The following is a 19,381-nucleotide window of genomic DNA, read 5'->3' as shown; positions in this document are numbered from 1 at the left end:
ATAGAACCTAGTCCAGGAGTCAGAGAACTTGAAGGAGGATCCAGGGTAAGGTGGAGCAATTGCTGGCCCAGATACTGCTGCATTGCAATGAGCTGAATCAGCAGATCAGCAATAAACTGTATGAATGACCAAATGGCTGCTTCATCCTTGCTGTTCTCCTGTTTTTCCAAGAATCCTCCTTGTGGCCCACCCTAGTAGGAAACGTAAGGCAGGGAATTCTGGGAAATGTAGTTCAGCCTATCCAATTTGACACATTACAAAGCCATCATGTGAGCTCTCCATACATATTTGTTGAATGAATGAATATTGTGCTGCTGCTTTTGGAAGTTTTCTGGTTGTCAGAACACCCAATCCTGGCTCTACCTCTTACAAGCCAAGCAATTTTGAACAAGTCACTTAACCCTTTGAGTCACTTAAACCCTTGATTTCCTCATCTGAAAAACTCCAAGAATAACCCATGTTCTGCCTATTTAATGGGACTTTTATAGGGATCAGTTGAGGTGGTCTGAACGAAAGCACTGTGAACATTATAAAGTGCAAAAGAAACGTGATTTTGTAGTATTGTATTATTTTAATTATTAATATTGTTATTAATACTTCAGCTTCCTAATATATCATATGGAGTTAACAGTTCCCAACTAATTTACCTGTTAGGTAAGCAAGGAAAATAAAGTTAGATGAAGTATGTGGAAACACTCTGTCAGCTATTCCATGGCATAGTTTTCAGAGGCAAGACAATTATCATTCCACACTTGGTTATATTTACACATTGTTTTATTTCCGGGCTAAATGGCTTAGAGGGACAAGTGTGTAATTGGAGCCTTTGGTGACCCTGGGAACTGTAGGGCAGTGGCCATTCCTTGGATGGGAGTTGTGGGCACTGGATGAGTTATCTGTCCTGTAAATCTGTGCTTGCATTTCACAGCAGCCGAACTTGCTCAGCAGAATGAAGAAATCCCTGCGGAAGTTCTTGGTGAAGATGGCATAGAGAAAAGGGTTTGCACAGGAGTTGATGGGGTAGAACAGGACCAGGAGGATCTTTGACTTGGACACAGTGATGAGGGGCACTTTGAGGGAGGCAGAGATGGCAAAGAAGGAGATGGGTGCCATGCAGAGGAAGTCTGTGAAGATGAGCACGGCCATGCGCTTGGCAATTTTGGTATCACTAGAGGAGGACACGATGTTGGGGTTCCTCACTGTGAGATAGATGTGAATGTAGCAGCCACAGATCACCACAAAGGCCAGGACATTGAGCACAAGCAGGGACAGAACATACAGCTGTGACAAGGGGCTGTCAATATCCATGGGCAGGCAGATGCTCACCTTCATGTAGCTGCTGATGCCAAAGATGGGAAAGAGGGCGACTGCAGAAGCGAAGATCCAGCCTCCCAGCATGACACTGGCAGCATGGCGGAGCTGCACCCTACATTCCAGCTGCATGGCATGGGTGATGGTGTGCCATCTTTCTAGAGTGATGGCTATTAGCGTGTAGACTGAGAGCTCACTGGCAAAGACAGTGAAAAAGCCGGCTGCGTCACAGCCTGCTCCAGTCTGCCAGTCAATGGCATAGTTGTGGTACTGGCTTTTGGTGTGGATATCGACAGATGCTATGAGCAGCAGGTAGATTCCAATGCAGAGATCGGCAAAGGCCAGGTTGCACATTAGGAACCGGGGGACTGTGAGTTTGTATTGGCTGGTAATCAGAATCACCAGCACCACAATGTTCCCAGTGATGGCCAGGATGCTAATAAACCATATCAAGATTCTGAGAATATCATACCCCATGATATCTTCACATGGATTGAATGCATCTGGTTTAGGAGAGCAAGTCACATCAACCACTTCACTGCATAAGCCATAGTCAAATTCACTGTACATCATGTCAAATCCTTTGGCGTAACTGGACTCATCGTCTTCTGCCAAAGAGATTCTCTGACCCCTAGCCTGAGTCATACCATCAACTTCTTGCCTTAAAATAGATTTGTTGCAAATTGGATGACGCTCAGAACTAGAAAAATACACAAAGGAATAGAATCAGCAACCTGGATCCAAAATGGCAGATATATCACTGTCTTTGCATAGGATAGGGATGATGGGGTTTCTTTCTGAGATTTCCCCCCTTTCTACCAGTCTGTCTGCCCTTGAGGCTGAGATCAAGGGTTAATGCTGCTTACTGTAAATGAGCAGAACAACTCGTGTATATATTCCTAGAGTTAGATGGCCCACTGGGGAAACCATCTGGCCACAACCTGAATGTGGGGAGGAAGGCGCCTGGGACGAGCTAAGCCTTTGCTGTTAAGTGCAAATAATTTACAGATCTCATATCAACTCCACTTCTTCCCTCCCCCATCTCCATTCAGCTATCTTTTAATATGCCCGAGTAGTGTCTATTCCCATTCCTATACTCTGTACTCAGGTCGATGGACAGTTTTCTGACTCAAATGAGAACATACTTGCTTCTTTTATCTACATAAATTGGAGGATCTGTCTGTGGTTAGTTCCCAGCCAGCCCCCGTCCCTGGCTCCTTGATACTTGGGTATTGGGAGACCTGCTAATTTGCTTGAAATGTTACTGAGGCTCCTATTATTATCTCACTCTCCAGGGGCCACAGTAGGCTTCAGACATGCATTTGTCCACAGAGTAAACCTGGCTCTCTCATATTAAATTGTTCCCTAGTGAATGCGCCAAAGAGCAAGTGCAAGTTGCAAGGGACCCTGATTTATCCCAAGATTGTAAGTCATCTCCTGGGAGCTGGTTCTTCTTGGGCTCACTTTTCAGTCTCAGTTTTCCTTTTATACCCAAATGTACAAGAGGCCTTGTCAACAGGACAGGGGGACTTTCATAAGTGATGTGAATGACAGCCAGGTCAGAAATATTCTACCCAGACAGGTGAATTGCACAGGTAGAGACAGAGAGGGTAACAGTTCTGCTTTGAAGTGAAGGCTTCAGAGGAATGGGGATGTTTCACACTGGGTCTCTTTTATGATGAAACTGGGGACTTTGAGTTGGTATTGGCTGATAATCAGAATCACCAACTCTATGCTGTTCCCTAACTCCCTCCCTCCCAAAGGGACAAGCTCACAGCAACGTAAATGACTGCCTTTCTCTCAAACCTTAACATAGTTTCATGTGAGCGGGAAGCGAGTGTTAAAATTCTTCAAAGACCCTCATAAGAAGGAGAGAATGGCTGAGGGAGTGGAGGAAGTAGAAATACCATTTGAAAGTCAAGGGTGAGTGCAGTCAAGTGTCCCAAACTGCAAAGACTGACTCCCCCCTGATGTCTAGGAGCAGGGTTGTTAGGGAGAATCCTTTCCTCTCTTTTCTTCCTCTGAGAAGTGAGTTGGTTTGCCAGGAAATCATTTTCTCTTGGCCCAAAGGACTCTCTCTCTTTTGGTTGTTGTTAGAGACTGTGCCATCTTTTGTTTTAGAGAGTAATAGGGCTTCTCGCATCAGTCATGGATGGTACAAAGGGGGCTACACAGTTAGCATACATGTAATTTAAAATGCACAGAAAATCTTTTGTTTTAGTCAGAGATCTTACAAGAAAGGCGATGCAAGCTCAGAGATAGGCATAGAGGGGGCAAGAGAATACTCTGTGGTCTTTATTCTAACTTCTGACTCCCAAACCCTGTCACCGCTGTCATTGGATCAGTGACAATACAATCTACGAACAGAAAGTAAGTAATCTGGTTCCTGTAGACTCTAATCTGTTCATTGGAACAAATCTGGCTTAACCATCTAGAGACAGCCTTCACTTCCCGGGGCTGATGTTGGATTCTGGGAAGATTCCTACTGTTATACCACTACCAATATATTTAAATATTTATACTTTCATTTCCCCAAATAGAAGTGACCCAACCACATGAGTGCAGAAAAGGTAAACAATGCATGTCTCTGAGAAAAGAGTGAAAACAAAGATGGAAATGAGGGAAACAACATCTTGCCCCTGCAGTCTTTTTGCAAGTTCTAAGAATCAGAGAGTTGGGAATTCAGTTTAGGGTCAGTTGAGAAAGTGGTACTCTCAGACCCTGATAAATCAATAAACAGAGATTTGGGAAGTGCATGGTGGGGTGGCCCAGAGCCTGAGCTTTGGAGACACATAGACCAGAGGGTTTGGATCTGAGTTTGGTTGGTGCTAGTTAAGTTCTTTATTGTCTCTGAGCCCCAGTTTCTGTCTCTGTGGGAAAGGAATAGAAATAGCACTGTTACCTTTGTGAGAATTAAATGAGATAAAGGTGCAAAGCATTGCAGTGCCTGGCAGTGAGCCCTCAGCAAGTATCAGCAGTAAGAAGGCAGATGATAGTGGCTACTATCATGCTGGGGTCTAGGCCCTCTGTGGGCACTTAGAGGCATATGTCATTGTGCATCAGTTAAAAAGATAGCTGTGAAGAAAAGGCCTAGATATGCGAGAAATTAAATAATAACAAAATAACGGTGCAAGCTAAGTATAACTATGACAAGGAACTAACTGGTTCAGTAACAGATGAGGGGTGTGGTTAACAAATTCTTTCAGTGAGAGGCCAGGAGGGGCACTGACCAAAACCTCACAGTCATGAGGGCCTAATATTTACACTTTGGGCATTTCCAAATGAGGACTGGAAGAACAATTTCATCCTACAACTTTGAACTCGAATCTCATTACCAAACTACACCTAATATGGTATACAATGAAATGACACCATTAAAAATATCCTGTGGTTATCTTCTGAATAGCATAACTACGTTGTTTTTGTGTGTGTAAATGTGTCAATTAAAGACTAAACACCCACAGCTATTTTCTTTTGTTTTGGCATTTTTTTTTTTTTAGAAGAGGCATGGACCTCTCCTTTGCTGTACCCGATGGGCTCTGATGGCACGTTACCATAGGGACCCAGAAAGGGTGAGAACTGAGTGGTCTGGAGGGACCAGGGAAGGAGCCCAGTGATGGGACAGCGCAAGGCCACCCTGGAGATTTCTGGTTGGGAGAGCCCGGAGGCTATGTACACTATAGCAGGGGGCAAGACCACAGGAGTAGGAGCAACACAGTAGATAATATATATTCCTGTGGCAGATTGGCATGGGACCCAACAACATACCATGCGCTGTGCTTGCAGTGATCTTAATATCCTTTGAGATTTCTCCCGAGAGGCCTTCAGTTCCAGGATTTTGGCAGTGAATTGGTATATTTCTTGCCTTGGCTAGAACAACTCTTGTGTGGAATATAAAAGAGGCAAGCCTCCTGCCTCAGCCCAAGCCCTTAAGAATTTTAGTCATTTGGAAGAAATTCCCTGGCCCTTGAGCTAATTGGTGAGGAGTGTCCAGTACTGGATTGTTTCCCAGTGAATTTGCATGCAGATTCTGAAAAGGGATCCCTTTCCTGAAAATCTTTCAGATGGGTCTGAGGGTGAACCTCTATTTACTTCAAAACCACTTTAAGATGTTTTGTTTGTAGTTTTTTTTTTGTTTTGCTTTTGAGCAGGAGATATGTCTACATGAGCAGGTCAATGCACGTTAAAAGTTGCATAATAGAGGACACTGCATTAAAAAGTGAAATAACGCCGTAACCGGTTTGTCTTAGTGGATACAGCGTCAGCCTGTGGACTGAAAGGTCCCAGGTTTGATTCCGGTCAAGGGCATGTACCTTGGTTGCGGGCATATCCCCAGTAGGAGGTGTGCAGGATGCAGCTGATCGATCTTTCTCATCGATGTTTCTAGCTCTCTATCTCTCTCCCTTCCTCTCTGTAAAAAATCAATAAAATATATTTTAAAAAAGTGAAATAACAGCACCATAAAGCTGTATCAGTGCTGGGCTACCATATAAGAGTGGTGACAAGGCATCACGTGATTGCGTGTAGTGCATGCTGTGGATTGTATCGGTTCAGGGGTGGGTGAGAGCCCAGGGAACTCCTGGTATCCCATAATTCTATCTCCAGTGGATCCTTTGAATGTCTGGAACATGCGCAAGCTCCACAGTATTCCCTCTTCACTCTCTCCAGATCCTGGCAATGATTATTTCATTTTTTTGTCTTTGTCCAGTTATCTTCTAGGATACAGCTCTATTGGGATCACTTTTTTAAATCTGACCAACCTTGAAAGCCAAATGAACAGATGTCCCAAACTTTGTTCTCCCTGTGAGGTGCTAAAAGCCAAAGATGGATTAGAGAGGTTTAGCGTGGCTGGGATGTGCCATGGATGTGTGTGCATCAGTCTCTGGTGTGGTCTTTATGCTTCTTCCCTCCAAAGTTGACTTTGGTGATTCCTGGGACACTTATGGGGCAAAGAGTTGGGACTTGAAGGATAAATCCATATTTAGAGGAAAAAGGGAAGAAATATTAATTTAGCATCAGCCATGCGTTAGGCACTACACTTGGTGTTTTTCATGTTACCTCACTTAACATTTGGTAGGTAGTCTACCATGGGGGTAGCCTTCTTCCGTGAGCCCATTTTCAGAGAAACTGGAAACCCTCCACAATACTGAGGCTTTGATCTAGAATATGTCTAAGGGCTTTCATCAGGAAGATCTCGCTTCTAGTGGATTCTCTTAATGCCACAGGTACATAGAAGTTGTGGACCAACTTCTGCATTGGAGAACTCCCAAGCAAGGCTCAAGGGGTGGGCAGGAGAAGACTCACATTTTCTGTCTCCAGTTTGCAAAGGCACAGCAGTGGCTGGGGTAGGTGAGGCTGGCCTCCGTGAGTGCAACAAGCTTTTCTAGACTGGGAAGCTTTTTTAAGTTGTAAGTCGACCTGGCCCGCAGCTTCTTAAGATTTTCTAAGCCATAGCTAGGCAGGGAATGGATCCTGGTTCTTGAAATATCTCTAAAAAGAGAAAAAGTAAACATAACCTGATTACCATGGGTCTAAAATTTTCTGCTCCATTAACAGGCAAAATAGCAGACACAGCAGTGATCCTCTTACATGGGTGAGGAGGGAGACTCCAATTCATCCAACATACCTCGGTCAGATCAATATTCTGTTAACAGGAATTTGGTTCAGTAGAAGCCCTGGCCCTTGTGTTTGTGGTAGGAGGACTTAAGTAACAGGACACATTGAATTCTGAATATACTTTCATCCTGGCTGATCTGGGGCTTAAATGTAGCCCTCTCCCTTTCTATAGTCTATAGAATAGACCAACAAATTTGCATAGAAGTGAGGGATTCTGATAATCTCCTTCCCACTGTGAAACCAGCTTAAAAATAGTTCTGATAATCTGGGGTGGAATCTATGGCCAAATATCAGAAAAGGGTGAGAAGAGAATACACTGTAAGGGGAAGAGGAGTCTGGTGGGTAGTAGAGACACTCTCAGCACAAAGTCAAAATGTCAATGACTTGCCTGCATATGTACCCTGCCCCTCTACCTTTCAGATTTGTGGCCTTGCTCAAATGTCACTTCTCCATGTTTCAATTTCCTCAGTTATAAAATAGGAATGATAATAATCATATCTACCTCTGAAGGTTGTTGTGAGAATTAAATGAGCTAAATAAAATACATGAAGAACTTCCTGGGCAAAAGACAGCACGTGGCTAGCAGCTATTATCCATAAATTAATAAATCTCTTTCTCTCTTACACATCACATGATCTGAGACAAAACAGCAAGATTTTTGAAACACAAAATTGTGAGCAAAGTGGAACGATTTAAGCTACTAAGTTATAGGGTAGTTTTTATGCAGCAGTGGCAAACCAAAGCACACTCCCATTGAAGTCTCTGTGATTCCATCATCTCGATCACTTTTACCAGTTGTAGAAGTATTTTTCCTTGAAAGCCACGAGGAGCACAATAGCATTAGGTTTGTATGCTTTCTGCTTCTCTCATCACTTACTATCTTTTGCTTTATAAAGTAGCTCTTTGTATTTGCATTTTATCTCTCCTAGAGGGCAGATTGCATTCCAAACAGTGCCTTTCACATTGCAAGCACCCAGGAAATGGTTGTTTTGTTTGAAGATAGGCTGGGGAGTAACACTGAAGGATTGGAGAAGGGAATAAATAGATCACCCCAGCCAACTGTGATGTCTTCTAACCTCTAGCAATTACAAAGAATCGTGTACCTTGTATTATCTCTTCTATGCTTTCATATTGTTTGACTTTTCATGTATATTTGTTTTGTCTCCTCGGCCAGACTTCAGATGCTCTAAGAGCAGGGATTATTAAGATATTTTTGTGTGCTACATCATATCTGGCACATGGCTGTGCTCATGAAATCTACTCAATAGATACTTGTCTGAGAGCAGAGATGCCTCAGCATCATAATAACAATGAGAGGCTGGAGCAAGTCTTACAGGGGAGCAATTGAAAAAAAAAAGAAATATGCAACATAGACTGAGAGAGGAAATCTGGATTTAAAGGGAGCTCAGCAAAAGGGTGTTTCTGCAGCAGGCAGCTGTTTGTGACTGACAGCATCAAAGGCACCAAGAAAGGAGCAACCTTGTGCAGTTTACAAGGAGATAGAATAAATAGGATAATGTGTGGGGTGGGTTGACGTGAATGCAATCCAATGCCTTGGTGTTTGATTGGGAACCTATTAGGGAAGCTCTGGTGCCTTTCTGTCTGCTCAGTGTCCTGGAGTCAGCTGATTCCTCCTTTTCAGCTGCAGAATCTGTGAGCTGCTGTCATTTGCACCAGGTGGCTTTGTTGCCATGAGACTAAGGCATCTTGTCAAAGTTCTGGCACCCAGATCTTCTCCTGGTTGATGTTGAAAGGAGGGAATGGTTGGTAGACACTTCAAGAGTTTGATAAAGCAAAAGACTTTAGTAAAAGTGGTTCCTGGGTGGTTGGGAAATAAAAGTGTTTGTAGATGTGTTTGCTTAAAGGTTACTGGATACTTGCTGAAGTTAGCAGACATGGAAACTTTCAAGACTTCTACATTTTGGACTGGCAGAGAAATATTTCTCTGGTTTCTCCACGGAGTAAGAAAAGTTCATAGAAATTTATGTCAGCAGTGATAAAGATAAGAGGATACTGTTCCGTGTGATTTGACACTTAGCAACAGATAATATTCACACACACACACACACAAATACAAACACATGGGCACACAGACACACACAGTCCATTCCCTGGCTATGATTCTTCTATGTGGCCTGGAAATCTAATGTTAGGTTTTAATTCCTGTGTAAAAGCACTTTCCACTCTTAGGATGCAAATATCCCTGGGGGAGTAACAAAATAAGACATTATCAGTTATTCACATCTCATGGAAGTAGGTTATTATGATTATAGGATAAGGTAGGCTTGTTGAGAGGCCCAGAGCACAAAGTGTGGCAGTGAGAGGTTTTCAGAAGGATTATTCTGGGCAACCAAGATTATTCTGGATGAAAGGGGGGAACCACAGGATGGGATTTGAACCTTGAAAGCCAGGTATCAGAGTTTAGCATTTATATAAGCAGAAGAATGGCTTATTGAAAGCTGTGTTTTTATAAGATTAGTCTTGAGAACCTTGAGCGTGGCACATAGTAGGTGCTCATAAATACTTGTTAAATGAGTCAGAAGGAGAAAGGATTGAAGATAGGAAGGAGACGAAGGCTGATGCAGAAGTTTAGGCATAAGCTAAGAGCTCACCTTCCCACCCACTGTCACTTCATCTGTTAAAAGTCACTGTATCACATGACAGAGATTTATTGGACACCTGCAATGTTACTATAACCTGTGACAATTTCTGCAGAGCTTATTGTTCTGGGCAGTGACATTTGTCCCTCTACAGGATACTTCAGTGCAGGTACTATTTGTTCTTAAGTCCCTTTATCCCCTACACCTAACATAGTATCAGACACATAGTAGGTACTGAATCAACATCTACTACATGTATAGCCTGTAAGGCCTGAAATGCTCAATGAATAGTTGAGAATGTTTGCTTTATTGCTGACATGTATAGGGATGGTGGGCTGGGCAAGGGGACAGGGGTAGTCTTGGGTGGGCTGGTGTTTTTAATCCTCGTCTTCCTGGTTGGTTTAATGGCTGCAGTCATAAGATGCCATTCTGGTTGACATTTCAGCACATGCTACGTTCTGGCAGTGACTGGTTTTGAGAATTTAAATCCTGACATGTACCAATGGGAGTATTCATGGATGATGGCTGGCGCTGAAGAGATTTAGTAATCCTAAACTCTTTCAACATTGTTAGGATTCTTGATTTTGAGATGTGAAGTGGAGAGGGAGACAGCAGTCAGTAATAAGACGCTGAGTCAGGAGAGGCAGGAGTTAAATTGTGCTCTGTGCCCCGTTTAATAAAGTGTGTTATAGCTAGCGCCACAAATTTGATTTGAACAATTTCTATTTTTCCCAGCAAAGATGTTATTATAGGTCAATCATTTCCATAAGTGCCAGCACATTTCTGGTGTGTACTACACTGACAGATGGTTAGAAGACCTCTCTTTCATGATCCCAGGCGGAATGAAAAGGCAATTTACTGTCTATAGGACTGTGGGTACACTGGTAATGGAAGAGAATCTTTCTTATACAAATAACTCAGTGTTTGAATCTCAACTATCAAATGAATCTGAACTATAGCCAAATCAATTTGATAAACTATCAGAATATGATTGTACTGGCTCCAGCTTGCAAAGGCAATGCATTAAAATTTTCCCACAGGAAACTGTTTCCTAAAGAAACAGCAATTACTTGATTGCTTAAGAAAACAAACTTGAGTGAGTTCAGAATATCAGGTGAAAACTCAGATGGCCACTGGCGTTCAAGGTCAAGACTCATGAGGCGGAAATCAGGATGCTAGGCTGCTCCTCTGAAACCCGATGCAGCTTGTCTGTGTGCCCCTGGCTTTCTCTGAATCTATTTCTCTCTGCAATGGAACATCTCGCCCTTGTACCCTCGGGTGTCCAGAGGCTCCCTGTTTTACACTCAACTAACATTTTTGCCTTCAGGAAAGGAGTTCTTATTGTTTGGGTGTCCTCCCCTGAACTCCCTTAGGATTCCTTGCACATGCCTGCGGTTGGGGAGGAAGATTCACACTGCTGGCTCATGGAAGAGAATGTATAGAAACAGGGCGAGGCTTCTCATGCCCTGGCATTGGTGCAAAGGCAGGGGTTCTGTGCTGTGAGGACCAGCAATGTCAGCTGGGAAGTTCTCAGAGCTGCAGTTTCTCAAACTGTCCTCCCCCTTAGTCCTGACTTGCTGAATCAAAAACTCTGGGTGTGGGGATCGGCTCTCAAGGCTTTCCCCAGCGCTCCGGGTGAGTCTGATGTATGGTCAAATTTAGAACCACTGCTTGAGGGCAGTTGTGCACCATCTCACGGCTGAGATGGCTCATATCTGAGCTCTACTTTGGGAATCGCCCTTGTTTGACTTACCCAAGATTTGGCTCCTGCGCAGAGACAGCCTGCACCCTGTAACTGCTGATGAAGAGGACTGGCCCCTTGCCTTAATCCAGTACAACTTTGAAGGGCCATCTTAACTCCAGAGCTCCCTGTGGGATCAGCTGAGACCTCTGTTGCAAATGCATTGCTGTCAACTTCTCTCTTTGCCTGAGTTTTCTTCCATCAAGCACTTCCCAGTAAACCCCCTGCATGCAAATATCCATATCACAGTCTCATTGGCAGGGAGAGGAATCTGACCCAAGGCACAGTCCCAGCACTAGCCTGGGTGGCATCTCCTGTGGGCTGAGCAGTCTGTGCACACTCCTTCTCCTACCCATCAACCCACAGCACCTGGAGTGGGCAGGTCTTCTGCACATACCTTACCAAGTAGCTCCCAGGCCAGGGTTCAGCTTGGGTTGGCACATCAGGTTGCACAAGTAGAAGATGGGAAAGGCCATAGTCCCAGGTCAGCAAGCAGAGAGGCTGGAAAGACATCTATGGACTAACCTAAAAGCCCCAGAATGGGAGCCTTGATGTTAAGGTGATCAATCTTCTTCCCTCTAAAGGGAGGAGAAGGACACTAGCAATTACTACAGGATAGGCGGGGATCTAGGCCAGGATCTTGCATATATATGCTCATGCATTGAGATCGAAAGGCGGAGGAATGCAGTATCATTCTCTACCCTTTTAAGTCATGGCAAGTGCTCATAATTCCTTTGGATTTTCTGTAAATTTCATTTACTTCTTTTTGGCCAGGTATGTTCCTATGGTAAAAAGGGTGAAAAATGGGCCTGTAACTGAGGACCCGCCACAGCTGCCTGTGGTGGTGACATCCCATTTCTTGCCGGCCGTGTGGTCAGGCAGCGGGTGGCCTCCGACGTGTTCTCCATCAGACCCTCTGAGGGCACACACTGTGCACACTGTGCCTCAGCCTGGGACCGGCTTGTACAGCCCCAGGAGACAGTCTTCTGTGCTGTGTGTATGTTCTTGGGCTGGGAGCCTGGTATTTATAGTTATTCCCTCCTCTGTTTTAGTTCGCAGCCAATGGCAGGGGCCTTATCTAATTAGATATATTTCTGTACTTGAGGTAACATGAGATTGTGGGAGTACATGGCACGTGAGGCAGAAGACCTAGTTTCTGGTCCAAGCTCTGTGGCTTATGGTGGCAGTGTGATCTCTAGCGGGTCACTTCCCAGGATAGCGAGCTAGTTGGGGATTCTGTCCAACTTGAATGTTCTCGGTAGCAGTCAGCGGTGAAGGTGCTATGACTTAATAGTGCACCTGGTACAGGTGACATATGGAAAGCTATCCCTCCTATCACAGGTATGTTCGGCCATAACAGGGGGAGGTACCTATTTAGGAACATTCAAGCACCTTAGGAATTCTAGCTATGTGAATTGATAGACTGCTTTTCTGGCTGTCAGAGATGTCCAGAGCACTTTCTCTAAGTTTATTTATCTTCCGAGTACGCTAAGAATAGGAAACATTAATTAAGCATTACAAGTTCTAAGCACTTTGTGTAATTGGGCCCATGGACTATGCCCGGCTCTCTTTATTTGTTATGCTCTTTTCTATTTGGTGTTAATAGCATGCATCATGGCCTGATGTATTGTTATATGCTTAGTTAGGGTCTGACTGGCCATTATGAGAATATAAGCTTTCTGTGAGAAGGAGCTTTCTTTTGTCTCCTGCACTATATATGGTGTATGGCACAGGGCTGGTTCTTAACATCCACCTGTTCAACGAGTGAATATATAAATATGCACATACACACATTTATGTACATATATAATATTGTTAAGCCTTCAATAGTATTAGGAATAAGGTATTATATAGTTTTTACCACTTTATTTTGGTGAGGAAATAATGGCTTGCAGAGGGGAAGGAACTAGCTTTAAACCCAGGTAGTCTGTCTGGCACCTCCCCTTTCATCATGCTCACACTTCTTCCTTTTGCTTATATTTCTTTGAACTTTTTTTCTTCAAAGAGGCAGTGTCTCATGTACTGGTTACAACACATCCTTTGTCATCAATATCAACCATTTTATGAATTTCTGCTTCACCCTATAGGGCAGTGATGGTGAACCTTTTGAGCTCAGTGTGTCGGCATTGTGAAAAACCCTAACTTAACTCTGGTGCCGTGTCACATATAGAAACTTTTTGATATTTGCAACCATAGTAAAACAAAGGCTTATATTTTTGATATTTATTTTATATATTTAAATGCCATTTAACAAAGAAAAATCAACCAAAAAAATGAGTTCGCATGTCACCTCTGACACGCGGGTCATAGGTTCGCCATCACTGCTATAGGGTCTAGTGTTATTTGTAAACACACTAAGCCCAATAGGGAAAAGAACCTAGAAGATACATAAGTTCCAGCCAGAGACGAATATAAACTTTTTGGTGAAAATGAAAGTGATGTTGATAGGTGATAGGTAGGAAACCACACATAGTATATTATACTGACTGCTGAATAAGAGGTATACTGGTAGACAAGTGGCTCCCAGATGCTCACTGACCTTAGACAGCTATATAGGATCACCTAGAAAACCTTTAGATTTATTCATGTGTTTATCTGGGTTTTTTTTTCTCATTATTTCTTCTTGCATCTGACTCCTTCCTTCTGGGTTCCTTCTTTCTTCCTATAGTAAATTCATCAGTAGGTGTAGTAGGTCTTGCTTAGAGCCCTGGAAAACACATTTTCTAAAAGCTCTTGCAGATTTTGGTCCTTGCAGCCATGAAGGCTGTGGGAGTCACAGAAGGAAGAATTCACTGTTGGCCGAGGGAAGAGGTGGGAATTAGGATGAACCTGCGGAAGGGCAGAGGCAGATGAGAAGAGAATAAGGGAAAGTCACTCCTGGAGGGAGAGAGGGAGATGTAGAAGCAACAATAGAGACAAAGGTGCTGATGCAGGACTATGAGGCACTGAATGAATCCCAGGAGATCTGGAATCGAGGTAGCGAGGATTCAAAAATGGATGTGTGTGTGTGTGTCTCACTGGGTGAGGAAAAGTTCTGTGCATTTTGGATAAAGAAGGAATGTGCTCTCCCTTCCAGGGAAGAGGAATCTGGCAGAGTAGTTAGAAGTCTGTACTGAGTCAGACCAGTTTGGTGTTAAAGTCCTGCTCTAAAATTTGTGCGACTGTGGATGAGTTAGTTAACCCCTCCAGGGAAGCCAGTTTTTCCTTCTCTAAAATGAGACTAGTAGGGTCTACTGCAGAAGTTATTATAAGGATTAAATTAGAAAAGGCATCTTACACTTTTAAAACACTGGGACTTGGTAAGTGCTCCTTAAATGTTGTTAATCACTGAAAGTTAGAATGTGGACCAGCCCTAAATTGTCCCTATATTTTGTAGATGACAGACCAAAATTGACCTGGATTGCCAGCCCTATCTTGAAGCTTTTATGAATTGGAGAAAGTTGACTTCTAACTTATTTTTACACGCTCATCTCTCGTGCATGGTAATGGGACAAGCTACTCACAGAATGACTGGTCCAGAGGCTCCCTGGAAAACATCATTAGGCAATTCTTCCAAATTGTTGTTGTCACTTAGATTCCTAGGGATGGAGTGGAGGAAAGAAGAAGGGAAACACAAAGCCACATAAACATCACTGTTCTAAGAGCCATTTCCCTCTCAATGGCCTGGAAGAATAGTCAAGGTCTACTTACAGCTCATCTAGTTGGGTTCCATTGAATGCACAGCTGTGGATTTCTTCAATCCCATTCTTACTCAGCCATCTGAAATAAAATGCCCATTGAAAAAACCAATAATGTCAGATGCAAACAATACAAGGTTTCATAATTGGAAGCACTGGGGCAAGGTCAGACAGTGCAGGTTAGTGACAGAAATACAATGACACCCTAAGGCTTGGGGATGGGGTGGATGGGAGACTGATTTATCACCGCATAACCTTTTGAAATGTTTGACATTCGCATTGTGTGCATGTATTACCTATTCAGAGAAATAAATGAAATTTGATTTTGAAAAGGCACACTTAGGCATAGCAGCCTGGATCCTGTAAGGTCTTGGCACACATCATTTGCGTGCAGAGATGATGCCATGGGGGAGCTGATGGAAATCCTCCTCCCGAAGGACAGAAATCAAACGACGATTGAACAATTGTTTATAAGACAGCGAACATTTTGTATCACCTTTCTCTGAGGCCTTAAGCCTCTTACCCATGCTCACCCACAGCAGCATGCCTGGCTGTCATCACAAAGTGATCTAATTAAGCTGTCACACAACCTGAACATCTCCTGTAACCCATAGGGACCTGGTTATTGGAGGTTTGTGGAGGTGGCTCTGGGTTAAGCCAGAAAGGAAGAGAAATCAATTACAGAGACTGGGTTGTGGCGAGGTGAGGTGGTGTGAGTGAGCATGGAGGAGGCTGTATATGGAACAGGCATCCTGACTGTGCAAAGAAGGTCAGTGAGCAGATTTCCCTGGACAGGCAACCCAGGGACACCTTGGGCCATCAGCTCTGCATTGCAGTGTTCCTGGGTGGATCTGGAGACAAAACTAAAATCCAAGGGCGGGAGAGCTTAGTCCAAAGAGCCTCTGACCACCTGCTTTTGATGTGCTGTCAGGTTCTTTTCCCTGAGGGGCTTAGTGGGTTTACAAATAACACTGTTCACAAGCTGGCCCAGAGAAGCTCCTGCATACTCGGGAAGCTAGCTTCTAGACTGCATTGGATCGCTAGAAGGCGCGGAAAATCACAGGAGAACAACTATGATCTGTTTCTTTCTCCTGGAAGCCAGTTTAGCTGAAAAATCCAGACCTGAGCAAGATAAATCTTTTAAAGCATTAGCATTCAATTGGTGGCTTCTAATGGTTTAGGAGTAACAATGCACCTCCCCCCATATCCTGCCAGCCCATCCCCTACCCAGGGGAAAGCCTGGCCCAGGCACATCCAGCCTCCTGACTTCTTTGTCAGCCCCTCACAGAGAGTGAGAGTTGCTGGAGCAGCTGCCCCTACCTGTGGGATCCCTAGGGGTTTTTGGATCAAACACAGGAGTCAGCAAACTTTTTATGTCAAGGGCCAGTTAGTAAACGTTAGGTTTTGTGGGCCAAGAGGCAAAATGGGGATTACTACATAGATACATTATAATATTCACTTATAAAATAATTTCCACAAAATTTTTGACCAAATTTAAAATATAATAGTAATAATTGAGTACATTTTTTTTGGGGGGGATATAGGTTTACTATTAAAAATAGTAATTGTTTCTTTCCATGGGGATAGCATTTGGCTTAATGTAGGTTAGATGTAATTGCTTCTATCATCAAAATGTTCACTTGTAGAAACCAGCGTTAGCTCATGGGCCATGGTTGGCTGACCTTTAATCTAACACAGGGCTGTGTAAATCCAAATGGGCTCCATCTGTTTTTCTGTAGAATAGATATTATTTTCTGAACACATATGTCCTACAAATGGATGTCACTATGAATAAATAATACACAGACCAATTGAAAAGAATGATTATATTCAAAGTAGTCCTTTTGTCTTTATGTATTATCTCAATCAACAGATACCATTATATGGGGTGGTGATGGTGGTGGTGTTATTTTTTATGCCAACAGTGAATCATCGTACAAAAAAACAAACTGTCCTGTACTCCTAGCCTGGGGTTTACATTAGGCTGTTGACTCTCAAACAACTAACACAGAGAAGACAACATTTATTAACTACATTCTTAGTCTCTTAAGAGAAGTATTGCTGGTTTTAAAATAAGATGATGATGATGATGATAGCAATGATGCTGACAGCAATGATGACAACCTGGACAGAGCATCAGCAAAAGATTAACCAAGTCATGGTGTCCCTAGAGTGTTCACTCAGTAGAGGGTTAGGAGGCTCCAGAAACAAAGTCTGTCTGTCTTCAGCCTACAGAGTCAAGGTGCTGGCCCACAGAACTTCATTGAGAGGCAAGCAGGTGAGATGGAAGCCAATGAGGAAGGAAGGAAATTCACCTGGAGTGAGCCTGTCTTGTGGTCAGGGTGTGCTGGGAACTGGCATGCATGTAACATTATTTTTTTTCTGAATTATGCCAGTCTGCTGATTGGCCATAACTAGGTACTTTCTCCATTCAGACCCTCGGGTTGTAGGAGCAGATGGTGGTGGGGAAGGATTCGGAGGCCTCCACACGGTAGGCTTTTACTGCTATTTCCCCCAAGGCACTAGTCAACTGACAATCCTTCATTATTGGATATATATTTATAAGTATATATATCTATATATATCAGTATATATATCTATATCTATAATAATAAAAGCATAATATGCTAATTAGACTGGACAGCTGAACGACCTTCTGGATGTCATTCTGGACATCCTTCCAGACGAAGCTGCAGTGGTGGGGGCTGAGGCAGAGGCAGTTAGGGGTGATCAGGCAGGCAGGCGAGTAGTTAGGGACAATGAGGCAGGCAGGCAGGTGAGCGGTTAGGAGCCAGCGGTCCTGGATTGTGAGAGGGTGCAGGCCAGACTGAGGGACCCCCCCCCCCATGCACGAATTTCGTGCACCGGGCCTCTAGTCTATATATCTATATATCTATATATCTATATATCTATATATCTATATATCTATATATCTATATATCTATATATCTATATATCTATATATCTATATCTATATCTATATCTATATCTATATCTATATCTATATCTATATCTATCTATCTGAATAGGGCCTCAGGATTTTGAAAAATGCCAATGCACTGAGAACTTTTTCAGTCATCAGTGCCATTTGTCATGCATTTTTTTTTCTGCATGTACTTGGATGTCCCTGGTGGGAGGAAGTGCTCCTGTGTCCACTCATGGCACCCAAACTAAGAATAAGTGGCATCTTAAGCTGTGTTGAGTATGGATCTTCTGATTCTATTATTTGTGGACTAAGAACCATCTGAAGTAAGAAAAATGGATTTTGTTCTCACAAATGTGACTTCATCCTTAGAGACATATCTGACAAGTTTTAATTCTTTGGAAAGGAAAGTATGTTCTGAATTCTGAGGAACCACAGTGTCCATGAATAGGAGCTGGGAAAGAGCAGTTATGTTATGCACATTTTGTTTGTAGGTTTGGGTTTGCAAGGATCCTTCATAAATTCTTATTCCCTCAGGTCTTTGCCTCCACTTGGGGAGAGGTAAAGCTAAAAGGGCTAGGATACTTTGCCTTCTGGCTTAGGTTCTGGACAAAAAAGATATATGTTAATGTGCAAAACAGTGAGAATGACAGCCCACTCCTGCTTAATTATATCTTTTCTAGAAAGATATTCTATTGATAAATTTGCCATATTATAATATTAACTAATTTTGAATTACTGAGTTTAAAAATAATACATATGCTTAGAGAAAGATTTAAAGAAATGCCAACATACAGGTACAGCAACTGGTTACATTGGTCACTAATCTTCTCCCTCTGTACTGTGGCCCAGGAATCCTTTTTCTGTTGTGTTTGTGTTACACGCAATGGGCAGGTACTCATTAGTTTCTAAAAGCTCCTTTTACCTTTTTCTTTTTTAACCTCCATGGTCTTGATGATTCTGCTTCCTCTGCTTATCCTTTTCTCTGCCTAACCCCACTCATCTTTTAAAGCCCAACTGGACACAACCTCCTTTCTCAACCTTCTTTTCCTCATTTTAACTTTTTCTTCAACCTTCACATCACAGGCCAACCAGAATAAAATTGCCTTCTTTATTTTTAGAATAGTTGCTTTTACTTTGCATGTCTTTTATTTTGTTTGTATTTTAGTTAATTTCTTTTGCTTTCTCATTCTCTCATACATGCCACACCTTCATCAGCTCATTCCAACACACACACACACACACACACACACACACACACACACACACATTCCAATTGCTAAGAACATATTAAGTGAAAGGATTAAGTATTATTCATCTATAATTTTTATTCTAATACTGTGTACTCTGAATATATGCCTTTGATTTTATTTTTTTCCTTCTCACATCCAATTCCTCTGCTAGTCTCTTTCAAACCTTTTCCTTTTTTCTCTAACTTATATCAGATACTGTGCTTAGCTTTATTCTTAAGTATGCGCTTATCTCTACTATTTCTCCCTCTCCCCCTCCCTCTCCC

At 42.8% G+C, this 19,381-nt stretch overlaps 1 protein-coding gene across 1 annotated transcript in view; it reads right to left on the bottom strand.

The window, feature by feature from the left end:
* Window positions 1–774: 774 nt before the first annotated feature.
* FSHR (follicle stimulating hormone receptor) overlaps window positions 775–19,381 on the bottom strand; it is a gene marked incomplete at both ends in the record, with an annotated part of 135,592 nt that continues 116,985 nt past the window's right edge. Inside the window, 4 exons of the mRNA XM_081100752.1 lie at window positions 775–2,008; window positions 6,613–6,798; window positions 14,769–14,843; window positions 14,956–15,024. Of these exons, the coding sequence (XP_080956878.1) occupies window positions 775–2,008; window positions 6,613–6,798; window positions 14,769–14,843; window positions 14,956–15,024 (1,564 nt within the window). The remainder of the gene's footprint in view (window positions 2,009–6,612; window positions 6,799–14,768; window positions 14,844–14,955; window positions 15,025–19,381) is intronic.

This window comes from Myotis nattereri (genome assembly GCF_964212035.1).
Source record: "Myotis nattereri genome assembly, chromosome: 10".
NCBI lineage: Eukaryota > Metazoa > Chordata > Mammalia > Chiroptera > Vespertilionidae > Myotis > Myotis nattereri.
Note: the sequence above shows the minus strand (reverse complement) of the source record. Positions and strands in the feature narration are given on the sequence as shown.